We start from the raw sequence: 26,986 nt of genomic DNA on the forward strand, positions 1-26,986 counted from the left end.
ACAATTGAGGGGAAAAAAACAAGATAAATTCCATCAGACTGCGGTGTTATTTTGAATTAAATTAACTGGAGATTGGCGCAAAAACTCATATAATTGCAAATACAATCTGATTTGTATGATTCAATTATGCTGCTTTTAGCATTTGCAATAATTACACGCAGTTATTAAATATTGTAATAAGTGCTCATACATCCGTCTCCAACAGGAAATGATAACAGCGCAGGTTACTGTGCGTACTGCCACCAGTTGCTCTATGAATTGCATAATTTGACTTAGTTGATTTCCCTCATGTTACACCTGCACTTTAATTGAGAAGGTTAATTCAAAGATTTTATTTTTAAATTACATTTTGGCTGTAACTGTACAGTAATACTGAATCCAGTGATCATGCATCAGTTTGGCCATTTTCACTGAATCCAAAAATTTAGGACTCTGCACTAATTCAGCCAAATTTGAGAACCCCTCTTGAACACAAAACTCTGAGTGAAGAAGTGTATTTTGAATATAAAACAATTCAGCAGGATGGTTTTAAATTGTTCTCTCTCGAGCTCACCACGTGACTTGTGCCTTCTCCAAATTCAAGAGATGTGAAAGGGAAATTATTCAAAGCAAACTTTCCTGAGCCAATCTTTGCTTGGAGAGACATTTACATTGAGTTCATGCTATTATCGCCCATCAATGACCATTATGTGCACATGTGACATGAATCACATCTGGATTGGGGCATACTGTATGTGTGTGTGTGTGAGAGAGAGAGGTGTGTGTTTATGATCTGTCTTCATAAGATGGATATGAGCAGCCGACGTTCTGGGCTGCAGCTTCACAACTTCAAAAGCGGGCAGGGCGATCGGATCAAGTTTTTCTCTTTTGTTTCGTAGCTTTGAAGCTTCTCCTCTCCAGCAGCACAAAGCGCCAGGTCCAGCCCACTGAAAATGACTTATATTCAACCTCCTGTGCCCTATTTAGCATCCCAAAGGCTCCCACAGCCGACACTATTGTCACACCAGCCTCTGAACAAATAATTGAGATGCACCAGCGGAGGAGAGGCGTGGGAGTGAAGAATTAAAGCCTATTTGGGTGTCATTGCTAACGAGCAGAATACATATAATAGTGATTGCCCTTATCTTCATCTTCCCCATCCTTATGGTAATATTTTATCATTCTGTTTTCTATATCTTCTTCATTTGATTTTTAGTTTAGCTGATTTTTTTACTCGCTCTCTACACTCTTTCCTCTACTGCATCCAGGCGTCCAAAGGTTATTTCTTCTGATCTATTACTTTCTCTTGTCTACAAACGCATTTTTACGCACACTTTCACCGCAGGGTGTCTGTGATTCCTAGTTAAAGGCAACTGCAATTTCAATGGCATGACCAAAGTGTCTATGTGACAAGTGTGTACCTCTGCCTGTAGGTGTGTATGTGTGTGTGTGCCTGTGGGTGTGTGTGTGTGTGTGTGCGCACGTTGCTTTAATTCCCTGATCAGCAGGCCTCAATGTCTTTAATAGCCCTCACTGCATTAGTGTATAATTAAATGCCACTAATTAAGACACAATAAGAGGAGTAATAATGCAGCCATTATTACCCTCCATGATCCTCTGTCCTCACAACAGTGGAGTTAGATGCCTCTGGAATCATAATACCACATGAGGTCTCCTAATGTGCACATGTGTTTATACTGCGCAGGCTAATAGGAGGTGTATGTGCAGCTTATATTTATAAGGGCAGACACTGAGCTGGTTGTGTCAAAGCATTTAACAGCATACGTTGAATGATTTTTACTCGTCTGCGAAGCAAGTGTTAGATGCTTTCAATAGGGATGGGACGATAAAAGATTTTATCACAGATCATGATTAAAAAAAAAAAACACAATAAGTTGATCGTGTTGATTGGTCCATATCAGGATAATCGTGAATATCCTCACATGAATGACTCGAATAAAATGTCTAGCTCGCTGATGTGCAGTCCTATATTGGTTTCCTGATTTATTTTAAATTGCCAAAGCCAGTCGCTGTGGCTGAAGGCAGGCACATTGTATCCCCCACAAAAACAAGTTCCATTGGATGTGTGTAAATACTTGATTCAAAACTAAAAAACAACAGGAAGAAGCAGTTACCACCATTTATTTATTCCACAGGGAGATCTTATGATTCATGATGACTTATTTAAGATTCCTCTGATTGTGAAGAAAAGATGTGTCCTATCTGCAATGCAATAAAAATATTTGTTTCCAACCAGAAAGTAAGATTAAAGTGAGCCAGGTGTGTTTTAGTTCAATTTTAGTTTTCACTTTAAAGTTTTAAGAATATTTTGATGATTATCAGGATAATATCGTGAATTGCAATTACATTGGACATGCTGGTATGCAGGTTCAATTTCTACAAATAGCTGGATTGAATGTAAATCTTAGTACAAACAGCCACACTTGTAAATTATTTGTGTCACCCGGACGTGCACATTTGACACAACTTTTTGAGTTTTTTAAACAAACAACGCAAAGGTATTTCTTTTTTTAAATGAATTAATTCCTCTACTCGATGGGAATATGCCATCCCACTAAAAGCTTCTCTTCAATTTAAGATAAAAGCAGTCAGTAAGTTGGACGGGATGCAGCGTACCTAAATGTTTTTGCAGCGGTTAAGTTGAATCAGGAGCTGAATGTCGTCAAACTGATGTAAAAGCATCTTATAGTAATTACGGCAAATAAACCAAACAATCACAAGTGTAGAGGGTTGTTTCAGCGATGAGTCTTACTCCAAAATTAAAACCACAGAAAACTGCAAATCTTCTGTTTGACTGCTCAAAAACAGTTGCACTGTCTACAGTCTACTTCTTAAAAAAACAATTTTACAAGTTTAATTTAACTAATTAGAAAATACAAAAAATAGAATCCAGTTATCGGACGATTTGGTGACTCTTCTCCAAATAAAATGTTACACCGTAAGCCTGGAGACTTTTTAAAAAAAAATACTTTTAACATCAGTAAGCAGCTATGTGCTCTAGTGCAACACAACAATGCTCCCAAAGGCAAAGGCGTTTAAAATGTGGTTAAAAATGAGTTATGTTTGGTCACAAAGACTTTCCATACCATATTCAATACAACTGATAAATAATACTGAAAACATTGATGACTTATGACGAGGAAAATGTTCAGTAACTCTAACCTGATCTGTTTATTCGTTGGTTTTGAAACAAGCTGACCCCTTCTCATGCATCCATTACAACAATCCCCGGTTTAAGAGAGCTGAAAGTGATATAATGATATTTCATTTAAAATAACACAAATATAATATTAAACCATATGAAGAACTGGGCGCACTGATAGAAGTGTACAGGATATTAATATGTATTCATGGAAAAACTGTTCATCATCTGAAATATGAGTTTAAAATGAATAATAGGTGTCTTATGAATGAATAAAACATTTGGGTCAGAGGTGTTCCACTGTCAGCCCTCAGAAACGAAACGTTACGCTCTTGAATAGACGATGATACATTAGTGGTAATTACACACACTTCATAGGGGCATGGGTGGCAAATTCTACATGCATTTTTCTTAATGACCAGCAAGAGCAGGCCATCATAATGAGCAGCTTAATTCATTGATCTGATCTGCTGTTCGCACTAAGTCAAGCACACTGGCATACATACACACTCACGGACGCGAACAACCTTAAATATTATTCTTTGTTCCAGACAGCAGCTAACGCCGGCAACATTAGTACTTGAGTAAAACAGAAATTTGTCTTCATTTTTATAAACCTATAATTGTCATTCAAGGATTCCTTCTTCAGTCACAGCTTGAGTGATAATTAAAAATATGAGCGGAGCCATTTCAACAATAAATGGGAGCATGAATCTACATCAGAGCAACTATTAACTTTGTTAAATCATTTTAAAAGAGGACAGAAATCTGTCTATATGGACTTTGTAAGAGTCTCATTATTAAAAGTTGATATGCATCAAATTGATTTATAATTTGCAGAATCAGAATAAATTTGAAAAACTCTCCCTGCTGGAAATTAGCTCAGGCCGCCACAATTTTCTGACAGCAATCATGAGAAATGAAAACGAAGTATGAGTGAGATAAGACAGCGAACACCAATGAGGGAAGAAAGAAAGAAAGAAAGAAAGAAAGAAAGAAAGAAAGAAATGTCTCCTGTTGAAATGACATTGTGTGAGAGATGCGCAGCTGTACAAGGTCATTGGAGCTTCATGCCCTCTTACAGAACTAATGAAAATGTAATATTCTTAAGAGGTTTCTTCCTGCTCCAGATTTGTCACAGATTACAAGATGACTGCTGACCTCCTAATGAAATCTGAGAAGATCATCCTTCAACTTCAGAAAGTAGCAATTGGTCATAAAACTATTGAAGTATAAGACAATAAGAAAGTACGTAATTAAACAACCAAAAGTCGCGTAAGCGCTCTCGACACCAAAACCCATAACCAAAGCCTTGTAGAGCTGGTCCTGGATATTAACTAGCTCACAGAAATGACTCTCCTTCAGCATAACTGCAGCTTGACTTGCAAAATGATCTTTTAAATTGACAAACATCATATGTGTGATTCAAGGCACAATTCAAACAGGATCAAAAATGACTTGTCCCAAGCGATGGACTACTGTACATCTTCGTCCCGAAATAAAGTCTCATGGACCAGACCAGAAGGGGCTGGACTTCTTTTGCTTTTGTCCACAGGGGCCTCCAGGATAAAAAAAATCAAAGTTCATTGTAGCTGCTTAAAATTGTCAATAAGTTATTAAAATTTTAAATGGATTTGGATTTTGAAGTTTTTATATCTGTTAAACAACTGTGCAAAAATCTCTTGATCTTCCCTACCATGGCCTGACTCACTGCGGTCAGCTGCAGGTCTGATACACGGACTAACTTACTGTAACATTATATGTGATTCAGTGCAAGCAGGCAGCCGGCATAAGGCTACATCTGCTCTTATCTTGGTAATGGTCGCCTTGCCATAGTCACGGTCGTGGTCTTTAATAGTGGGACGAGGGGGAAAGTCATCTGGCACGTGTCGACGGGAGTCAGCACCAGCCAATGAAAAGGCCATCTGAGGGGAATTAGCATATTGGCATCAGGCCTGGAGACAGAAAGAAGCTGTCAGGGGAGAGAGTCCTAACGACAGGTCACTGTGGACCACTGAACATTACTATAACTCTTCTTCTCTGTCTTTCCTCCATAATCTACCCTATTCTCTTTCTCTGCTTTCACTTTTTCCTTCTTCTCTGACTCTGTTGTGTCTTAAAAAAGCAGTTCACCAGATCCTCTCGACCACAGAGGAGGTAACCATCATTCTTATCTTTATTCACCTATTTTGTTCCACTCTTTTCCACCTAATCTTCAAAACGGTCTCCCTTCTCCCCCTACGCTCCATCACCCATTTCTGCCTCCAGTCTCTCTCCCTCCCTCTCGCTCTCCTTAATAATTGGACACTGATTCACTGATCTGGGGTCAAATTTTATCTGCCCCCTCTGGCTGAAGTGTATTGTCTCTGCACCGTCCTCGAAGTAAGGTCTTCTGACGCAGCTCATATCATCTTCAATCTGCCATCTATCTTTATTGGCCCAAATTATTACACCTTATTAGCCATTATTACATTTTACTATCAATTCAAAACAGGTCAACGGTGCAGCCATTCTGGCTTCCTTCCCATCGTTTCTCCTCTCCAACTTCCCCACTTTCTCACTTTCTCTCAGGACCTCAGACCAAGAAGTTCTCTGGCCACAAAACTTCGGCAATTTCATAAGAGGTTAAGTGCTTTTCCAGGGAATGAGTGCCCATATAGGCTTATTTGAATCCTCAATAATAGAGATTAAAGTGAAATGGAAATTAACAAAGTGTATCATCAGCTCTTCTCCTGATCGGAGTTTGTACATGGAATTTTAAATCACGCTTCACAATGTCAAAACATAATAATTGGCAGTGATACATTGGAAAACTTATAACAAAGGTTTGGTTTACTAAAACTGCCTTGGATATAGGCAGGACCTGTTTGGTTACATCAAGGCACAGTGTGAAAATAGGCACAATGTAATGTAAGTACATTTACTCAAACTACTGCTACTTTCTACTTTCAAATATTATACTTTTTACTCCACTACATCCATTTGGTAACTTTGGCTACTTGTTACTTTGCAGATTACATGCTGCATCAGAGCCGAGGACGTGCAGGCCCATGTTATACAGTATACATACAGTACATGTAAATACATGTAGAATTTACTTTTACTTGTACTTTTGATACTTAACTACATTTAATCTCAGTTACTTTAAGTACGAATGGGTGACTTTAACTTTTAACACAGTAATATTTTACCACGATATCTTTATTTTTACTCAAGTATGCCTTTTGGGTACTTTTTACAAGACTGGCAAAACATAATCCAAACTTACTTTTAATTGTACTATATTCATTTTGGTCTTTTCAATTGATACAACCAAACAATTAAATCAGTTTAAATACACATTATGTTATGTACTAGCATAATTAATGCAGGTCTCAGATTATAATGTGCAGAAATGTATGCACTACAGTAGGTATGCTAATTTTATGTTAATTATACATGATGCCTGATTATTTGATTGTACCTTTATTACTGTAAGTATATGGCTTCACACACAACTCACAAAAATATTACTGAATAAATCATCAGGAGAGTTTCAAACGGCAAACTAACTGAGAGCATGAAACTGACTGAGTCTTTGAAATTGGAGCTAGAGATGGTTTAAACAAAAACTAACTCAAAGACTTGTTTGACTGATCTGTGATCATGAGCCACCGCAGGTCCTTCCTGTCTCATCCACTACGTTGAACACTCTGGAGTAATTCCTCTTACTGAACAAGTTTGAAGTCTCTTTTGTAACTTCTTATGATGAAGGAAGGCTAAAAGGTCACTCTTAGCCCTGGGCAGGAGGCTGGGGGGATGAGGTTACAGCTTGCGGAGAGGAGATAGATGTAATGCATCAGTTGTAATGTACACAAACTCAGGGGTCGAAGTGTGGTTTTAAGCAAAGTGAATGTTTTGCTTTGCGTTTTCATTTGTATAAGTCTCAGATGACATAAGCAACAACCACAAGTCAGTTGACCTGCTCATTTTAATAAAGAGTGGTAGAGTGATAGATTTTAAATCTGGGTTTGAATAACGTTCTCATGTTGCATCAAAGTGTTTTGGTTAAGGCTTTTGGTGCATGTGAATGAGAAGCATAGAAGATGGAAGTTATTGTGCAGAAGACACCGCTGTTCTAAGGTTCTGAGTCTGAGTCCTAAAAAAGTCTGCACAAGTTAGGCTGAACAAAAGACAAAGTCTGTATCTGACGAGAGCAGTTTGGTTGATGAGTTAACATAGTACTCCGCACAATGAATTACCAAAAAAAAGCCCACAAAATAAAAACAATAAACTATCATTTTACAGAGCTCCAGAACAAAAAGGTTTTAACACTAATGCACTTGACAGTGGTAGAACATTTGGCAACAATGCACTGTTCTCTCGTTAGCGCTAATTGCAGCTGTGACAGCGGTTAAAGGCAAGGTCCTCCTCTGACTCCCAATCATTTATCTCTCCATTACAGAGAGCACTCTGGGTTTTTATTGGTGTAATAAAGTCGATCTTCACTTCCACAAAAAGCCTCCTGACCCCTGGGTGCTCCTGAGGCCCCTGACTCCTCCCGAATGTATTCATCATCTTCATATTCATTCTTTGTCACACACACAAGCACACACGCACGCACACACACACTGCATGCAAGCAGGCTGGCACACAGATGGGGATGTTATTTCACACTTACTGTTTAATTACAATAATAAGAGTATCATAATAATGAAGCGAGGGACAGGTGTCTTCAGTGAAGGTGTTCTCATCTGTGCGGACTTTAAACTAATTTGACAAACCCTCTGATTACCATTTAATTTGTCATCATTTTACCGATGTTATAATTACAATAAAATTAATAATGTTACACAAAAATATCCTAAATATCCATCTTTTGTCTTAACTGAGACAGACGGAGGTTTGAGCTCGCCCAACAGTAAATCTAAACCATGAACGCCCTCTTGTGGTCGAAGGACTTTCTTTCACAGAATGAGGGTTAGAGAAAGTCAAACCAACAACTTTGGATAACTGGCGGTCTTAGATAGAAATAACACCATCTTATAGATTAGTTGATACATTTCAAAAGGGGCATGTGGAGTCCAGAAAGTGAATATGACCTACATCAAAGCTCAGATAGTACGGAAACCACAGAATAAATTTGGTACTAACTATTAACATTAATAATCAGAATTAAAGTCCTTTCAAAGTTTAGATTTTAGCAGAGGATAATGGCAGAGAGGGTGAGGGAACGAGTCAAATGTGTATTCAATTTATAATATTTGATTTTAATATGTGGGACTCCATAATGAATTCCATCAGTGCCAATAAAAAGACAGAAACTGGATCATTTGCACTATTGAAATGTCCTAATGACTGAGGAGGATGAATTCGTTCTGCAATTAGAGAATACACTCTGTGTTCAGTAATTCATGTATTAGGTTTGCATTAACTGTTACAAGTGAATTAAAATCAATAAAGGCAGTCAAACTAATGGATGCTGTACGTTATCTAAGCCAACAATTCTGGCACGAAGTACAGCGGCCACAACTTCTGTTGCGTCCGAAATAATAACAAAGAGGCTTTTTGAACTAACTTTGCAAACTTTAAGTCTCATGGAGATGATTAATGCAAAATATGTCGTAGATTACATGAAATTAATTTAACATTTTTAGAAAGTGACGTGTTTATCAGCATCCACTCACATTTTGACTGTTATAAGCGTCAGTTGTGTGTCCGGAAGTCAAGCTGTTTAAAGGTCAGCGGTGACGGCGGTGGTGGAGCTGGCTTTAAGGTTGTGGGTGCTGTCCGTCACCTGGGGTGCTTCTCTCTTTGAAATGCCTTTGAACAAGAGGTCAGCTCTTTCAAAAGCAGATTATACTCTTGTCATCATGACCACAACAACACACACGTTATTTGTTTGAATCTAAATTTAATATTGAACACTTTGTTATCATAAAGTTTAGTTTAGTCTTAGAAATAAAGTTGTCTTTACTTGGTTTGACTGTTTCTGAGAATGTAGGGTCACACATCATCACGTGGTGTATTAGAAATATTAAAACTCAGGATAAAATTGTATGTGTGCTTTGGGATTTACAGCATCACATTTAATACGTTGCAGAGTTAAGTGATGATGGTGAAAAGCTGACATCACATCCTCGTAGCACGGCTAAATGCACACCGTTTCTGATTAACACCCACCCAGTCTCCAACAGACACCGGGTGATTCAATGCACTGTGTCTGATGTGTGTGTTCCTGTTGTGTGTGTATGTAAGTGCACAGCCTGTTTTGTGACGCAGGTGGGGGCAGCAGACCAGTGACGCAGAGCCACACGCTCACCTTTAAAATCTGTCAGCGGCACATCATCCGTCACAGATCTTTCTTCGGTGCTGGACGCATCAAGACCTCAGCAGGTGAGAAGAAAATATTTGTAATTCATCTATTGAAAAAAAAACTTTAAAATGTGTGTTGTCTTTCATACATTGCTGAATTATATTTTCTATTCTTGTTGCAAAAAGGAAAAAAAGCTTTGGATTTGTGTGCAAAGACTTTACACTCGCATCATATTAAATCATCTGGAGACAACTATGTGGGTCTTCGGGAAGATCAGAGAGAGCATGGAGAGCATTCCTCTTGAGCTGAGCCGTTACGTGGGAAAGAGTGAGGAGGATGTCAGTGTCTCTCACAATCTGCACAACAACATCCTCACCCCAGACAACATCCCAGAGTTCTGCCTGCCCCCTCGGCTTTGCAGGAGAAGCCCTCTGCTGGAAACTGAGACGGCAGAACTTAACCCGCACAGCCAAAACCAGGTAGCCAATAGCCGCCTTATTTCAAACACTACACATGTAAAGGCGAAGGATGTAAAGGATGTGAAGGATTTGAGGATGAAGACTGGCGATGCATCAATGGCTCTGAAGGCTACACAAAAACCTCTGCCATTCTCTGCAGAAGGATATGGCCTGGCAGGGATATATGAGAGCCCCAACACGCGTAGGAAAGAGTCTTTGTTCCACTCAAAGTGCCCTGTTTACATGTTTGATAGAAACAATCGTGCTGCCGCCCCCAGGCTGGCAAAGGAGACAAACCCACCCAAGAAAACTTTATCTGGGTTTCTCCCTCTGTTTTTATCCAGGAGCCTGTCAGAGACAGGAAGTACAGAAACTGAAACAGCTTCCTCCAGTGACTCCTCTACCCTCAGTTCCCCAGATGGGGCTAAATCCTCACCCTACATCCCATCGGGCACTCGCCGTCTGAAAGGAGCAACATCCTGTCCCTCATTAATTGACAGCAGGGAGAGCAGAGGCATGTGGAAGAGGGGGGGTTTAAGTTTAACAACCTCTCCCAGCTGCCCCCCCAGCTTAGAGGCAAGCTCACTCACCTTAGCCCCAACTGTCCTCTTCCAACTGGACGTTCTGCAGTGCCAGGAGAGACAGCGTGAGCACATCCTCCCTCTGCAGGGCCGTGGTAAGGTGCACCTCTTAGCTGAGCACACCACCTTCTCCACCAACACGTTCTCACCCATTTTCACAGTCAAAGTCCGCGTGGTGTCCGTGGAAGGCCTTTTGGATGACACTGAGCGACGATCCCTGAACTGTGCAGTGAGCCTGTGTCTGACCCCCGGGAAGCTACAGCAGCAGCAGAGCACCACCGTCAGGAACAGCCACAGCCCCGTGTTCAATGAAGATTTCTTCTTCACAGAGCTCAGTAGAGAGGATCTGCTGGAGCTGCAGCTCAGGTTAAAAGTGGTGGATAAACCTGCAGCTGGAACATTGAGGAGAGGGACAATCATTGGAGCGATCACCAAACCACTGCTTCAGTTACTCCCTCTTACAAAAACAGTAGAAGAGTAACTCATTTTGTGTAATCTGGAAGGAAAGACAGCACATGAGATGTGATAACTATTACAATGTGTACAAGAAAAGAGTTGAGGAGTGGGACATAATAAAAAGTATAGTTTGTGTAGGCTAAATGTGCACTTGGTAGCCACTATGGGATTTTCCCAGATGGTAAGATTACTAAGAAATTAGCAACAGTATTACAATATGATGTAAAAAGTATGCAATTGTAGGGTAACACTTTAAAATAACCATCACCAATAGATGGTAAATCTACAGTAAATTAAACTTTAGTTAATAGTTGTTTCACTGTTGACACAATGAAATGCTTTACAAACCATTTACTAAGCACTTGTTTGTTGTAATTGATGTTTATAATACTTTGTAAATGGTTTATAAATACTGGGAGTTAATCGATAAGCATTAGTTGGATGGCAATTATAAATCTGCAAGTCAAATTAAAGATAAGTAGTTGTATTTTGTCATACAATGAATAGGCAGAGGAGCATGTGTATTTTTACTATATTTTTCTGTCTGTTTTTAAAGCTGCTCAATATTTATTTTATTTTTAAAGACCATAAAAGATTAACTTACTTTGGGGAATCTTTTCTTTCTGTAATTCTGTTTTGGTATGATGAAGTCATGCTGTGTCAGTTCTCTGTAATGCTTTTATAATAATGGTTTCTATACTGTCATAAAGGTTTGTCAAAAGCAATTGAATTCATGACAAAGGCTGCTTATGTGGTGTTAATATTCAACACTTCCTGACTTTGACGAAGGGGTTGCATCTGCAACTTTTTCATTGAGTTAGTCCAGATACTATCAAACACAATCAATCCAACTTTATTGGCTTGCTTGCTAAAATGTTCTACAAAATATAGAAATATGTTTGATCTCAATCTAAATTTTGAAATCACTGGCTCTGTCCTGCTTGGCACACCGCAAAAATGATGTTTCAACTAATATATAGCAGCTATGTTCCTTTTTCTTGTCTCCCCTTAGAAAAGCTAACTTATAGTAGGCCCTTTTCTCCTAAAACATGAAAATAAGAGCACATTTTGTTCAATTTAACTGCTTTCATAGTTTGTAAATCGCGTCACTGTACTGTTTGGTTTCATTAATGAGCCACTATAATAAAGATTTTGTATTTGTGGAGAAAGTGTGGCCACAATGTTATCAGTTATGAATCAAATATGTCCATAAATCGGTGTATTTCAGAATTTACTTACCTCAAACTCCCGTGTTGCAGCATGGTTGCATGCAGGTACGTCATGACGTCAACGCTCCGCCCACCGCACGACGTCCTAATCAGACGTTGAGGCAAGCGAGCCCTCAGAATGTAAACATGGTGACAGATAGATGAAAGAAACGCCAAAATGGTCTTCGAAAGCGTGGTGGTGGATGTCCTCAACCGATTTTTAGGGGACTACGTTGTCAACCTTGACAGCTCCCAGCTAAAGCTCGGAATATGGGGAGGTAACTGAACTTGTGTTTGTCATTTTAGTGGACTAGCTCGCTCGCTAAGCTAGCTAGCTAATGCTAAGAGACGTTAGCCACCAGTCGTGTGTGTCAGGCTGCCTCAGCTGTCAGTGTCAATTTATGTGTCCCAAAATCGACTTAAGCTGTCCAGTGTTAGCAGGATAGTGCAGCCAGGTGCAATTTTATGGATAGATCAATCAGCATTGTTTGCCTCTGCTGCAAGTGCCTGGTGTTGACCAACCTTATTTGCTATTGCAAGGAGTTTCAGTTCGGGGTCACACCCTTTCACACAACCAGGTTATGACTCGCCACTTGGTCTCATAATTAAACCTTTTTTACAAGCTCGACCAGACAGTCTGACACTCACATGCCTGCACACTATCCTGCAGAATAAGAGTATTAGAAGAGAGCTTTCAAAGCTAATGCTAAGCATGTACCAACTTGTTACAACTATTGTTAACTAACTAAATCTCAGAGTGAAACCAAACGTGTCATGACTGGCTTTAATAATATAAGTGCCCCATTTTCCAGTTTGTTAAATGAAGTCAACAGACAAAGGCCAAAGTCCTTCTCTTTTTACGAGCCTCATGACACAATGCTGATCTATCTGGTTTATCAGAATGTACATAGTAACAACAAGGGTTTCTGTCTCCACAGGTGATGCTGTTCTAACAAATCTTGAAATAAAGGAAAATGCCTTGGTAAGTGGCAAATAACTGCATATCGAAGCAAGACTAGTCTGTCAGTGCATACGACTATTCATGATGGATTTGTGGTACAATGATCTGCTATTCTTTTATTGCAGAGTCAACTTGACATTCCCTTTAAAGTGAGAGCCGGCCATATAGGTGAGATTGTAGTCACTGTTCCCATACGCCACCATTCCTTTATTTATATATTTACCTTACAGAAGAATGTATTCTCTTTGTGTCTCTGTTCATAGGACGGCTGGAGCTAAAGATTCCTTGGAAGAACCTCTACACTCAGTCAGTGGAGGCAACACTGGATGGTGTCTATCTGCTCATAGTCCCCACAGCAAGTAAGATCATCATCCATGTCCAGCTAAATGCATAAAAAAATGATGACACTCAGGTACTCATAGAGATTATAGTGTATATTGTCAATTCACACCATTTCAGTAGACATATCCAGTGCTCGAAGGATATTAACCTGCTGCATGTCAGTGTAAAAATATTTAGACTCCTCATTTCATGTGAACATTTTTTAAGTGGATTTTTAATTTAGCATTAGCCAAAGCATTTTCGGTATCAGTAATATCAAATCTAGTCTAAAGAATAGCCCTTAAGATTAACAGACACAAGACAGTGTAGCACAGTAGTCAGACGGAGAAGGTCTCTCACTTATTCATGACCCTAATGTACTTGTCTAGATGAACAGGAAGCTCAAGCTTAACCCTCTCCCTATTTCATTGTATTGAGAGATCTGCAGACAACTAATATCTTTTTTTTACTGGCTCCACTCTTTCCAGGTATAAAGTATGATTCAGAAAAGGAGGAGAAGCAGCTACAGGAGGCTCGTCAGCGGGAACTACAGCGGATAGAAGAGACGAAGCTGAAGGCTGCCGAGCAAGGTCAGAGTTCAGCTGTGATTTTAAGGGGACTGTGTGTAACGCTGTAAGTTCAGCAAATATTATGTGTATATAACTGCAGAACATCAAGTATTTTTTTAACCTTTTCAACAGGTTTCAGAGAGATTGTTAGCCAAGCTGTAGGAGAACATGTGAAGAGGTTAAAAAGGAGCAAGAAAACCATGGTTGTGTGGAGTAGATGCAGCAAAGTAGCAAGAACAGAGATTTGAAGCCATGTGGTTATGGCTTGTGTGGTTTTGAGTTCCTGTGTTGTTTTTGGAGAAGACAGCAGTTTTAACACTTTATTATCTGTGGTTTAGCACTGCGGACATGTTCTGAGTGAGCCTCTTGGTCACATTACGTATCTTCTACTCTGAAATAACTGTTTGAACACCAGTAACTGTCTTCATATTTTTTTATCAGAATACGTCATTCACCATAGATATTCGCAATACAAATATCTATGTTCCTTAATATTGGACTCATGAACGTGTCTAAATGCGTTTTACTGTATAAGTATAAAGACTACATTCAAAGCATTCAAATATTGAGAGAACAAATTCAAATGAGTCTGTCTGATAGGACTTACAGTTGATATGTCAGCATCAACAATGCAGCAGCATGTTGGTGCAGTACTCACGCTGCGTTGTAGGACCAACAGAGTCCAACAGTCCGTTCAAGCTAAAATTTACATCTTGAAATAAGAAAGATTTAAATGTTTCTCGACAAATCTTGATTTTCCTACTGACAATGGTGTAGTTTATCAGACATGAATATGTAATCAAGTCTATTCTTCTAGTAAATGGCAATTTACAGTCATGATCAACCGCGAGCTGTTGATGGAATGAGCAAGTGTTGCATGTGTTACTGGGGAAGTGAGGAAGAGCAGTGACAGCAGTGATAAACTAGAGACAACTGTTAAAACAAATTAGAACATAATATGCTGTAAGTTAATGAAAGTAGGCGTATGTGGAAGGACAGCCAGTTGTTATCAGGGAGCAACAACAGGTCAAATCTTTGTTCCCTGAAGCAAAGCTTCAAGAAAGCTGCAGGCCCAGATCTGGTCTCTCTGGTCTTTTCATATTTGTTGTGTTTGACAGAGAACCCTAGTCTGGAAAAGCAGGACACGTTTGTGGAGAAGCTTGTCACTCAGGTCATCAAAAACGTGCAGGTCAAGATCTCCAACATCCACGTACGCTATGAAGATGATGTAAGTATTCAAGCTGAGTTACTTTGGTGATGTAACTCAAATTTGTGTTTGTAAAGTAGGCAGAAAGAGACAACTTAGCTGTTTTTCTCTCGTGTGCTTTCCACAGGTCACTAATCCACACTGTCCTTTGTCTTTTGGAGTGTCACTGAAAAATCTCAGCCTTCAGGTATCCTACGTAACATTCAGCAATCAATGTGTTCTTAATTAATAATTAATGCGTCACTTCCATAAAATTGTAAAAGTGTAAAAATTTAAAGTAATCTCAGCGAGGCACCCGTACCTCACTGCTTGTTTGACCTTTCAGACATCTGATGAGAACTGGAATCCCAGTATTTTGGATGAGAATTCCAGGCTTTTCTTCAAGGTGAGAAATTAAATAATTCAGTCTGTTAGCAGCAGCTTTAGTTGAAGCCTTTAAATTTATATTGTACAGCAAATATAAAATGTATACTTTGTGACACTACTACTATTGCCATTGCTTTTGAATAATTTGTCCCTTCAAGTTAATTGAAAGTTAAATTAACTTTTTGAAAACTTTTGGTTCTTAGAAACCAATTTTATTTCTTTGGGCCATGATCCAAACTTAAGAAATCATTGAACACTGTCAGCTGTGTTTCGTCTCAGCTGTCTCAGCTCTGCACTTCTCTAATTGCTTTCTGTTTTTCCTTCCTCTCAGTTGGTTCAACTAGACAGCTTGTTTGCCTACTGGAATGTCAACTCAATACTTTTCTCCAATCACAGTGCAGATGAGGCTTTGGTGAGTCACCCTATAATTAGTGTTTTGCACCTTGTCTCCACTCTCCCCCAGCCTGGATTTAGCCATGCCATTGACTTATGATTGTCTTATTCTGCTTTTTTTTTAAGACACAGTGTCATTACTGTGACAACACAGAACAGTTTCTTTTGATGAATGCTGTAAAAAGGCCTTCTGCAAATCATTCTGAGATCACTGCAGATTTTGTTAATCATTCATGTCGTCCACAAAGGCTCTTAGAAGAATAGGCCCATCAGGTAGAATGTATATAAATGTTGTCTTTTGGTTTAAGAAATGAAATCAGATTAAATCTAATTGAAGGTCTTCTCCCTGTGTCTGTAGCAATGTCTCCAGAGCAGCATGGATATCCACAACTCTCTTACTATCAGCCATGACTTCAGTGAGTGTCTCACTGTCACATTTTACTCACATTTTTATACTGTTATTTCATATGCTCACTTTAAAAACATTTTCCTGACCACCTAATAAAAACCACATACTGTATCACTTGACTCACAGATTTTTGAAAGTCTTTCCTTGCTCTTGAAAATTATTTTCATAATTTTTAATTAAACCGGCCAATTTTGTCCCTATAAACCATGTACAGACCCAAAGTTTATAAAAACATGATTATGTCAAGGTTGACAGTTTGCTTTAAATAATTTATTTCTCGTTGGTTGTCCGCAGTTTTTCGTCCTATCTCAGCGGACGCGAAGCTGCGGATGAATCCCAGGTCAGATATTGACTTCACCTCTCCGAAGGTGGACCTAATGGTCAATCTCAGTGAGGTGGCTATTGAACTCAACAGACCCCAGGTAGGTGTGTGTATAGTGTATAAGCATGTGTGTGCAGTCCTGTGAAAGTGTTTTGGCAGCAAGAGAGAGAAGAGTTTATTAAAGTGTTCAGTGATGATAAAGTCTGTCAGTGCTCCATGCCAGTGAGTAATTCTGTGACTTCCTCTCTTTCCAGTACATTAGCATCTTGGAGCTGCTGGGCTCAGTGGATATGATGTCACGAAACCTGCCGTACAGGAAGTACAGACCTGTGGACCATGTTCACAGGAATGCCCGTATATGGTTAGAAAACACTTTGATTTTTAAATGCCATTCAATGACTTTATGCCGTATGACATTTTAGCACACTTGCACATCTTGGTACGTTTTGCAGGTGGAGGTACGTGATCACAGGCATCTTGGAGGTGGATGTGAAGCCACGTCTCCACATGTGGTCATGGCAGCACATTCGCCACCACCGGCAGATGGTAAAACGCTACCGCGAACTCTATAAGACCAAAATCACCAGTAAGAAACCCAGCGAGGAGCTGCTCAAGGCACTAGAGGTAGGAAATTGCTGAACTGAAGATCTAGTTTACCACTTTCATCTCTTAAAATCAGCATATTTGAACCACTGACAGCTTTATTTGTCATTAGGAGAGGTAGCATTTTGAGTATTTCTCTTTCATTGTTGTTTTAGATTAGTAGAAGGAATGTCCCCTCATCCGACTTAATTTCCAGTATTATGCTGAATCAATTTCAAATAGATAGAATTACTAAATTGCTTCTGTATAGCAAAGCTATTTAGATAATTAATATCATTGTTGGTAAATGCTTCGACAAAATGTATCTGTCATGCCAATAAGTTTATTAATGAAATTGAAATGCGGTTTGTGCGTGCGGCAGCCAAAGTAGGTAGACACAGAAGAGAAGGAGTTGGCTGCAGGAGGTAGTTCGAATGCTAGTTGTGGTAGTTCACTATTTATTTATTCTTTTTGAACAGCCATCACATGTCAGCCAACCTGTCCTAAATATAACTGTGATTTGGCTGGAAGTGTTTGGCTTTGCTCTGTACCTTTTTAGGTTTACTTTTGCCTCACCAAATATATAATATATCTGCTGGGAAATTCCTATTTGTCCAAGGAAAAAATCAGACCTTCTGTTTCTGCTTGATTTCATGCTGGCAAATACCCCTCCTGTACTTGACTACAGTCACAGTAACCATAAGACATTGCTTATATGAAATGGAAATGTAATATGATATGCAAGTCATTAATTACAAAGGTATTACCGCCTCAGTATCCTGTCAGTGATGCATTTATTCTTTCCTCTAGCCAGAAATACTTACATTACTGTACATAATTACACGTATCGAGTGTTCAGTCCTTTAAAAGGATTGATTAAAGTGCATTTGAGGTTGATGATGTGTTTCAGGGAAATACACCATTACATCTAAAGGTCTTTTCCTCTGTCTCTACGCTCTGTGAGCTTTATATTTTCCTGAAGTGATTAATAATGGACATTTAGTAATTGAAGTATCTCTGCATGGAGTAGCAAGAAGCTTCTGAAAGCTCTAATCAGGCTGTTTGTATCTATTCTCAGGAGCATGAGAAGACCTTAGATATTTTTAACATCACGTTGGCCCGACAGCAGGCTGAAGTAGAGGTAAGCTCTCTGTCTATATCTCTGTATCTTTGGCATCTTCATTTTGTATGATTAATTTGTGCTGGATCTGTAGCTTAAATTGTAATGTCGGTATTGTCGCTGACAAATGATGTGCTCAACAGTTGTGGTTTGAATTCTTATATCCCCAAAATTCCTTTTTCCACGGTTGCAGAAAAACTGGTTAATATAAATACTGTAGATACAAATAGACACAGAAATGATACACAGTATGCCTCCTTTTCGAGAATGCAATGTGTGTCTCCTCCAACATACCACATATGACCACAGTGGTACAAGACTAAGCACAGAAAGTGCTGCCACTTATCAGCAGTTGCATCTAGCGGTTGAGGTTTTGGCTGAAATATCACACAGTGTGCAATATTTCCTTTTTCCTTCACAGCTGGTTAGACATTCTGACATAATCTTGGCTTTCCTGTACACCACTTAGACATAGACTGCAACACTATTTCTCATTCAATATCTTGGTAATACATTTTGGTGGTCTAAATAATATTTTGTTTTAAGTGCTAAACAAAGACAACTGGACATTCTTGAGGTTTTTGAAGACACGTCGCCTATCATCAGAAAGGTTCATTCAGTTCTTTAGTTCTGATGAGAGGTGAAATGTCTTCAAGAACCATCACGCAAGTCTGGTCGCCTTTGTTTAGCACTTAGAGATACCATGACCTGGATCACTGAGAACCCTCACAGACATTATTTTGTTTTGGATTAATTTCAGGTGATGCTTAATACCAATCCTTAATTAATGGTCTCTGCTCCGGTGCAAACTGAATAGAGAAAACTGTGCAAGTTTAGCAGTGATGCTTAGCTGGAAATATGAAGAAACATTTGGAAAATATTTGTATATACAATCAGTCTCTAAGTTAGGGTAAGACAGTGTATGTCTAAATAATTGTAAAAAGTAAGAACTTAAATGTCTTTTTTTTGTTTCTTGTACTTGCCCAGGCGAGTAAGGCAGGCCTGTGTATTTACCGTCCGGGGATGAAGATGGAGGAAGAGGAGTCTCAGGGTTGGCTCAGCTGGATGTGGAATTGGGGAGGAGAAGATGAGACAAAACCTAAAGAGGTCAAGAGCGGAGGTAGGATGTTGAAAAGAATTAAGGACTTAGAAAAACAGCAAGAAGTGTACATTAAAGATAATAGGCACAAGTGGCAAACAGGACCAAAGCAAAATTCTCCATTATATTTTTTATAAAGTAATAGTTTATGGTGTTAGTTAATGTTTTTCTTGCTCATAATATTCTTTCTATTCCATTTGTTCCCTCTTGCCTTGTGTCTCAGGTTTTGATGAGCTATTAACCCCTGCTGAGAAAGCTAAACTCTACACTGCCATTGGATACAGCGAGGCCGCTGTCAATCCCAACCTGCCAAAGAATGTGAGTCTCTTCCCTCCCTGACGCCCACATGTCAACTTATAATACACTTCCATTTGGCTCTCCATCCACTTAAACAATGTTACTAAAACAAAAATGCAAACTACTGGATCTGATACTTTTGTTGTTGCTTCTTTATAGTTTGAAGACATGAAGGTCAATTTCCACATGGAGAGGCTGACTGTGTCCATCAAAGATGACAAAGACAAAAATGAGATCATCAGGCTGACTGTGGGAGAGCTCATGTCCACACTCACGCAGAGACCTGGAGCACAAGCCATCAAGTTTGTCATAACTTTTTTGTTTTTTGGGTGGGGGGTCCTCTGTGGTACACTGTGTGTGAAAGCTTGTTTAGATCAAACATTGACGACGAGACGGAAACTGTTTTAGAACGGTGCAGGCAAAGTTTGCCGTTGTGTGAACTGCCCTGTGTAGGCTCGACAAAAGCTGCTGATTGCCAGTGGCTGGTTTTAGAACGCAATGCACACCACATGTTTCAACAGCTAAACAGTCCATACCAAAGTCAGCTGGTCAGATCAGTTACAAAATGTTAGCTAGTCAATATGGCAGAGTTTTGGACGGAGAAAGTTGAGGCCATGTATGTGACACAAATGGTAAAATCAAAATTTATGGTTAAACTAACAACTTAAACTTAAACAACTGCACTTCTTCTGCTCTCCCCTTCACTGTGACCCTCCTCCACTAGCTCATTCTCACTCGCTCTACCACACCTTTTATGTTTTCGCTGTTTCATCAGTACTTGAAATACAACTATAGCAAGTAACTCACTATCACTATGGTCATTCATATTTTCAGATGCTACACATGATATCAGGCTACAAATAAAAGCCTGAAAAAACGGCAGTGAGTATGAAATGGGAGAGCTGTTGTTATGGAGACGATATGCAGTTGGTGTTAACTGGCAGGTTTTCAGAAGGTTGCAGATGTAAGCAGTCGATTGAAAACATATTCACACCAAATCCCTGCAGGGGAAACATGTTTTCACATGTCTGCCTGCTGAGTCCACTACAAAGTACCAACCTTGTAGCTCATCTTTTATTTATTCAGCAGGGTGGAACATAGGGTCATGATTATTGCTCCCAGTACCTACAATATATCTCCTCCTCTCCTTTCCTCTTTTTATCAGAATCACAGCCCAGCTTAGTTTGTTTGAAGTCACAGGCCTGGCCAGTAACCGGCCTGCACCGACCCTCCTGTCATCAAGGAAGGCAGCCACAGGAGCAGGGACCCCGCTGCTTAGCATCCTGTTTGAGACCAATCCAATTGATGATTGTGCTAACCAGCGGCTTCATGTGGAATCACAGCCCTTGGAAATCATCTATGATGCTGTGAGTGGTGTCTGTCAGCACGCACGTTTCAGTATGAAAGAAACAATAGGGGCTACATATCAAGTGTGTTCTGTGTTCGTCTGTCCATGTAGATAACAGTGAACAGCATGTCAGCGTTCTTCATGCCTCCTGACGACCTGCAGCTGGACGAGCTCACCAACGCCACCCTCATGAAACTGGAGCAGTTTAGAGACCGCACAGCCACTGGTAAGTTGCACAAAACATGTACTACGATGTACATCTGCTACTGCTCTTGATTTCAAGACTGCTTTCAATTCTCTGATGGGCAGAGGTTTACATTCCTCAGTCCTTGTTTTTATATGTTTTAAATGTGTTTACAAACAGCCTGCATGTCTCAGCCACTGGCTCCATTGATTTGTGTTCTTCCTGTTTATTTTCCTGAGACTGATTGTTTCCTGAGATTGTTTGCAGTTTGAAGCTCATGGTTTTTCTTACAATGGCTTGATTCACTGTTGCTAATTTAAGTAGCTTCAACATTTAATATTGTTTATTCTTTATGTTGCATGTAGAGCTTCATGTTGAAACTGATTGGCTAAGATTTGTTTCATCAACATCATCAATTAAAATAATTTTCTTATGTCATGAAAGTCTATACTGTATTTGATCAGAAAGCAGATTTTTTTTCTGGTTATGATTAATGAGCTTAATGCCATTTTGTTTTTCAGGTCTAATGTACGTGATCGAAACGCAGAAAGTTCTGGACCTGAAGGCAAATCTGATGGCCTCCTATGTCATCATTCCACAGACTGGCTTTTACAATGGCACTCAGAACATCTTACTCTTGGATCTTGGACATTTCCAGGTCAGAAAGTGCAAAGCTTGACACTGGGATGAAAATTGGACCCGCACAAAATCCTAAACTAGTCCTACTTTTAACCAGGAAGAGTTAACAAAGTATGAAACTTGTAACATGTGAAATCCATTATTCTGTTTCTTTTTCAGATGTCCAGTCAATGCAAGAAAAACCTTCCACAGATATCAGTGGCCTCCAGCAACATTGACGAAATCATATCTAGAGCATATGACAGCTTTGACATACAACTTAGCAGCCTGCAGTTCCTTTATAGCAAACCAGGTACAAACAGGAGAGCATGCACTTGTCATTTGTGGGCAAGGATGCTGAAATGTTTTAGATATTTTTGATCAGTTTTACAGTATAATAGTATAAATTATACTTGGAAAATTAGATCGAGAAAATCTCAGTGGTTATATCTCAGAGGCCTGTTTGCTGTACTTTGAATTAGCAAAGATAATAATCCATAGACATCAGATATTGTCTCAAAGCTTTGAAAATGTTTCAAGTTGAGGAAAGGATCACACATATTCATTGCTCCAACAAAAATATTTGCATATGTTTGTTTTGTGTGCGTGCAACAAAAAGAAATGTAACACCTTTGTTTGCGTGATAGATGGCGACTGGAAAATGGCACGTAAGCAGAAACAGTCACCTCTCCACATCCTAGAGCCAGTGGATCTGAAAGTGGTTTTCAGCAGGGCGATGGTTGTCAAAGACTCCTTAATGGCAAAGTACGTTTTATTTCCCTAAACATGCAGTTATTTTATTTTCCATGTTGAAAGGGTTAAAGATGCTGTTCAGACTTAAATTGAAGTTTGTATTTTTCTGTGTATATCTTTGTAATTCCATGTTTGCATATGTGTCCCAGGTATAAGATGTCTGGAGAGCTTCCTCTGCTGTCTCTTCGTATATCTGATGATAAACTTCGAAGTGTTCTGGAGCTGGTAGAAAGTATCCCACTGCCTGAGAGCAGACCTGCTGCACAGGGCACTACTGCAGTAAAGGTAAGAACAGCAGGATCGTCCCTGGATTTTCCAAAATGTGGTTCCTGTCTACATTTTGTGTAGATCAGATAAATTACCTAGTGGGAATAACAAAGAAACTGTTTTGGGCAAAATCCAGGAAGGAAATGAAATAGTTTCTGCAGTTTTGCCTTCAGAGTTTAATGCAGTCCTCACACCTCTGAATAAATAAATTGTTGCTGTTATTACTAGAAAACAAGTTTTTACAACTTTTAATGGATGGCAGATCTTTTATAAATTGAGTACGTTAATACGTTTTTTGCTGATGTAGCTCTTGTTTTGGTGATCTCTTCCTCAGCCAAGGCAGTCGTTCACCCCACAGCTCACTCCCAGAAGGCCTCTGAACTTAGCTGACCAACGTTCCTCTCTCATGTTCGAGTCTTGTGAGACCATCAGCATCACCTCATTGGGTAATAGCCAATAATAATTGTGCTATAGTTCCTGTAACGCGTGTGTACCTATATTATACCAGTTGGGTCATTGTGTGTATTTTTGTTTTTGCCCCCCCTCAGGATCAGAGGAAGATTTGTTTTACGATGCTCCTAGCTCTCCCATTGGCGAACGAACCTTCTTTTCAGATAATCCCATGCCGCTGCGGTACGGAGACCTGCACAAAAGAAAAAGTCTATTCAAGGAGGACACTCCAAAGAACATGACTGACTTAGTCATGAAGTTTGAAATCAGTGAGGTACAGAGAGTTCCTGTTGAACTAGGCTACAAACAATCCGTGGCAGTGGTGTTCAGTTAGTTATTCTAACCCGTTGTTTCCCTTTTCTCTCTTCATGTTCTCTTCCTCTATATCTTCTTTGTTCATCTAGTTTTCTGTTCAGTTGTGTCGTCTGTCTGGAGGTCAGGAGATCCCAGTGCTCCACTTGGACATAGAGGGTCTGGGCACTGACCTGAATCTGCGAACCTTTAACATGACCTCTAAAACCTACCTACGCGAGATCTGCCTCAAGTGTCCTGAATACATGGGTCAGTAGATGCTTGCAGGATTGTCTGCCCTCACTTTGACTTCAGCCAGTTATGGAGACATTCCTCAGAACTTAAATTAAGCACTTGTGACTAAAAGTCAGGTGAGACTTGGCTACAGTTCTTATGTCATGTCATACGTCATGTTTCATTTGTTTGCTTCTTGTTTAGATTCTGAAGAGAAGCAGGTTCAACTGATCACCACTCTAGACAACACAGAGGTTGACCTGCTCACCCTGGAGTACATTAAAGTATGTGTGATACTATGCATCAAAATCTTCTTGTTTACAGTCGTTCCACAATTGTGTATTGAATGATGATTATTTTCCAAATGGTGATACATGGCTTTCTCATTGAGGATTGTATATCTTCTCTAGGCTGATAAGAACGGCCCCGAGTTCAAGTCCGAACACAACAATACAGAGCAGCTCATCAAGGTGAGGGAAACTAATGCTTCTATGTTATACTGTCCTGCTGTATTGGAAAATGTATAGATATAGATATAAAATAATGCTAATTCAATGTTTAAAACTGAACTTATCTTATGTTCTTTATAAGAATGAAACAATGATATTTGATGCAAAAAAAAGCAAAGATGCCATTTTATTCTTCTTCTCTACGAGCCACTAACTTAACATTTTGTGATTGCATTCGCCATCAGGTGACCTTCTCATCCCTGGATGTCCATCTTCATACAGAGGCTCTGCTCAACACCATGAACTTCCTCAACAACCTCCTTCCTCCATCCACTAAGAAGGAGGGAGGGCAGGATGAGCTCCCAACGATCCCCGAGGAGGAGGAGGCAGAGGCAGAGAAGGAGGGAGAGAAGAAAGGCGAAGCTATTGTACCCAGGAAAAAAAGTAACTGACCCTAATGAACCTTCTCAGAGTTTCATTCAAGTTCACACTCCAAAGCCGTAATTCTTCTGTCATCGCCTTTACTACATGTCTTTAAATACTCACCTCTTCTTTGTTGTTGCTTTTTTTCTCACAGGTACAAAGACTTCAAAGTTTGCAGATGTGGTGAATCTACATATCAGAGCTGATCTGCGCTGTCTGAAAGTTTTCATCCGAGGACAGAAAGCCAGGATCTCTGAGATTAGTATTGAAGGTATGGTAGTGTTGATAGCCCATGTGTTGCACTTGTATGCCATGAAGTTGCAAATGCAAGCAAATGCTTCCTCACTGTCTTGCTTTCTCAACCATCTAGGTCTGGTTTCTGAGATTCTGATGAAGAAAAAGGAGATGGACATTCTGGCCAACTTGAAGAGCATTGTGATCCTAGACTGTGACAAAGATGCGATTTACAAGAAGGTACAATCAGCGAGTGGCCTTCCTTTAAAATTTGGAAACTGCTAATCTAGTTTAACGAAACAAAAGTCACACTGGATAAGAATCATAGCTGACTGATGATTCTGATTCTGTTTCCTGTATGGCTCTGTTAATTTTACTTCTGCTTTCTTGTCCTGATTCACCTCTTAGGCTGTGTCTATAGCAGATAAGGAGGTGTTTTCCTTCCGCATGGTAAACTATACAAATGCAACAGAAGGAGATGCCTATCTGGACATGTCTAAAGTTGACACCTCTGTCAAGCTGACTGTGGGATGCATCCAGGTTATCTTCCTCAACAAGTTTGTCTCCTCCATTCTGGTAAGAATAACACATCCCTGTCATAATCCAAGACTTTAAACACCATTCAGTTCACCTGTGTGTTCTGCACTCCAGCACCAACTCCTATTAATTTCTCTCCTACACTCTGTTGTTTTCCATTCTTTCTTGCTCTCAGGCATTCATCAATAACTTCCAGGAGGCTAAAGAGGCCCTGGCAGAGGTGACAGTCCAGGCTGCGGAAAAGGCAGCGTCAGGTGTGAAGGAGCTGGCCGAGCGAAGCACGCGGATCGCTCTGGATGTCCACTTCAATGCACCCGTCATCTTCCTGCCCCAGTCGTCCTCCTCCTCCAATGTCATTGTAGCTGACCTCGGGCGGCTGTCTGTCAAGAACAGCTTCACCAAGCAGCCCTTTAAAAGTGAAGCCAAGATCCCGCCTGTTGTGGATATAATGACTGTGAAACTGGCCGACCTCAAGATGTACAGGTCAGAGACCAGGGAGGGAATTATAATTAAAAAAGTGATTACATGTTTACTTGCTGAAAGAAGGTTTTTTGCAAAGTTGTAAAGAATGTGATCAGTTTGGATTTTCAATAATCACACATACTTTCAATTGTGTCTTTCATTACTTGTGTGTTGTTGCTATTTCCAGGACCACATACATAGATGAAGGTTTTCAGGGAGAAACCCAGCTGCTGAAGCCGGTCAGCCTGGACTTGGAAATCCTGAGAAATCTTTCATCCAACTGGTACCACAGCATACCTGACATAGAGATCACTGCTCATCTTAAGCCCATGAGTGTACGTTGTGTTTTGTTTAAAGTTTTTTAGATTATTTTTATTGGATGAATAATTAACTGACCTACAGATTAGGCTCTATTGGGATGTTAGAGTTATTAGATAGTAATTTTGTGCTTCCATCTGTCTGTCTTTGTGTGTTTTTGTCTGTTCTGACATCTGATCCCAAGATAAGTACATTATTGCAGTATTGTCAAAAAACTGTCTGTTCCCAACAGCTGCTGCTCTGCCAGGATGACATGATAGTGGTCCTGAGGACTCTGAGTGAGAACCTGTCAGAGAAGTCAGATGCAGACCCTCCGCCAGTTCGTCCACCCACCACTGACCCCTCCTCTGACTCTGTATCTAACAAAGAGTCACAAGGCTCTGGAACCACTGGCCCAGCCAGCAGTAAGGGCTTGTGGTTACGCTTGTTTGTGTTGTTATGTGTGGTGTTAAACATACGCAAATCAGACATAAGAACTTAATCAGCAAATGAATATGTTTTTGTTTGTCCAGAAAATGAAAATGGACCATATTTAGCTTAGAGTTTGACATGTACAGGTTTTCTAGGACCATGAAAATCTTGAAATATGATGAAAAATGTATTTTGATCCAATTGTAACCCAAAACTAATAA

The 26,986-nt window shown here is 39.8% G+C and overlaps 2 protein-coding genes across 4 annotated transcripts in view; both read left to right on the forward strand.

Moving 5' to 3' along the window:
• Positions 1–9,631: 9,631 nt before the first annotated feature.
• LOC311261111 (C2 calcium-dependent domain-containing protein 4C) lies at positions 9,632–11,828 on the forward strand. Its single transcript, XM_084359505.1, has one exon. The coding sequence runs from the start codon at positions 9,692–9,694 to the stop codon at positions 10,955–10,957; it is 1,266 nt and encodes a 421-aa protein (XP_084215631.1). The 5' UTR covers positions 9,632–9,691; the 3' UTR covers positions 10,958–11,828.
• Positions 11,829–12,257: 429 nt separating this feature from the next.
• The window catches only part of vps13a (vacuolar protein sorting 13 homolog A), a 35,328-nt gene continuing 20,599 nt past the window's right edge, over positions 12,258–26,986 (forward strand). For all 3 annotated transcript variants that reach the window (XM_084358958.1, XM_084358959.1, XM_084358960.1), the window contains exons 1-35: positions 12,258–12,418; positions 13,079–13,122; positions 13,227–13,269; positions 13,365–13,460; positions 13,911–14,012; positions 15,110–15,219; positions 15,326–15,385; positions 15,524–15,583; positions 15,896–15,976; positions 16,316–16,373; positions 16,661–16,788; positions 16,943–17,049; positions 17,141–17,312; positions 18,349–18,411; positions 19,378–19,510; positions 19,713–19,807; positions 19,946–20,088; positions 20,952–21,153; positions 21,246–21,360; positions 21,840–21,976; positions 22,117–22,249; positions 22,584–22,701; positions 22,839–22,974; positions 23,291–23,402; positions 23,505–23,680; positions 23,811–23,967; positions 24,136–24,215; positions 24,342–24,401; positions 24,626–24,824; positions 24,958–25,074; positions 25,174–25,277; positions 25,446–25,613; positions 25,750–26,057; positions 26,224–26,371; positions 26,587–26,758. In XM_084358958.1, the coding sequence (XP_084215084.1) occupies positions 12,319–12,418; positions 13,079–13,122; positions 13,227–13,269; positions 13,365–13,460; positions 13,911–14,012; positions 15,110–15,219; positions 15,326–15,385; positions 15,524–15,583; positions 15,896–15,976; positions 16,316–16,373; positions 16,661–16,788; positions 16,943–17,049; positions 17,141–17,312; positions 18,349–18,411; positions 19,378–19,510; positions 19,713–19,807; positions 19,946–20,088; positions 20,952–21,153; positions 21,246–21,360; positions 21,840–21,976; positions 22,117–22,249; positions 22,584–22,701; positions 22,839–22,974; positions 23,291–23,402; positions 23,505–23,680; positions 23,811–23,967; positions 24,136–24,215; positions 24,342–24,401; positions 24,626–24,824; positions 24,958–25,074; positions 25,174–25,277; positions 25,446–25,613; positions 25,750–26,057; positions 26,224–26,371; positions 26,587–26,758 (4,237 nt within the window). In that variant the 5' untranslated portion in view covers positions 12,258–12,318. The remainder of the gene's footprint in view (positions 12,419–13,078; positions 13,123–13,226; positions 13,270–13,364; positions 13,461–13,910; positions 14,013–15,109; positions 15,220–15,325; positions 15,386–15,523; positions 15,584–15,895; positions 15,977–16,315; positions 16,374–16,660; positions 16,789–16,942; positions 17,050–17,140; positions 17,313–18,348; positions 18,412–19,377; positions 19,511–19,712; positions 19,808–19,945; positions 20,089–20,951; positions 21,154–21,245; positions 21,361–21,839; positions 21,977–22,116; positions 22,250–22,583; positions 22,702–22,838; positions 22,975–23,290; positions 23,403–23,504; positions 23,681–23,810; positions 23,968–24,135; positions 24,216–24,341; positions 24,402–24,625; positions 24,825–24,957; positions 25,075–25,173; positions 25,278–25,445; positions 25,614–25,749; positions 26,058–26,223; positions 26,372–26,586; positions 26,759–26,986) is intronic.

Source organism: Pagrus pagrus (assembly GCF_965226575.1).
Source record: "Pagrus pagrus genome assembly, chromosome: 8".
Classification (NCBI taxonomy): Eukaryota; Metazoa; Chordata; class Actinopteri; order Spariformes; family Sparidae; genus Pagrus; species Pagrus pagrus.

What these genes read in the sequence shown, in the direction of transcription:
- LOC311261111 (XM_084359505.1), top strand. Translation starts at nt 9,692, where the DNA reads ATGTGGGTCTTCGGGAAGATCAGAGAGAGCATGGAGAGCATTCCTCTT.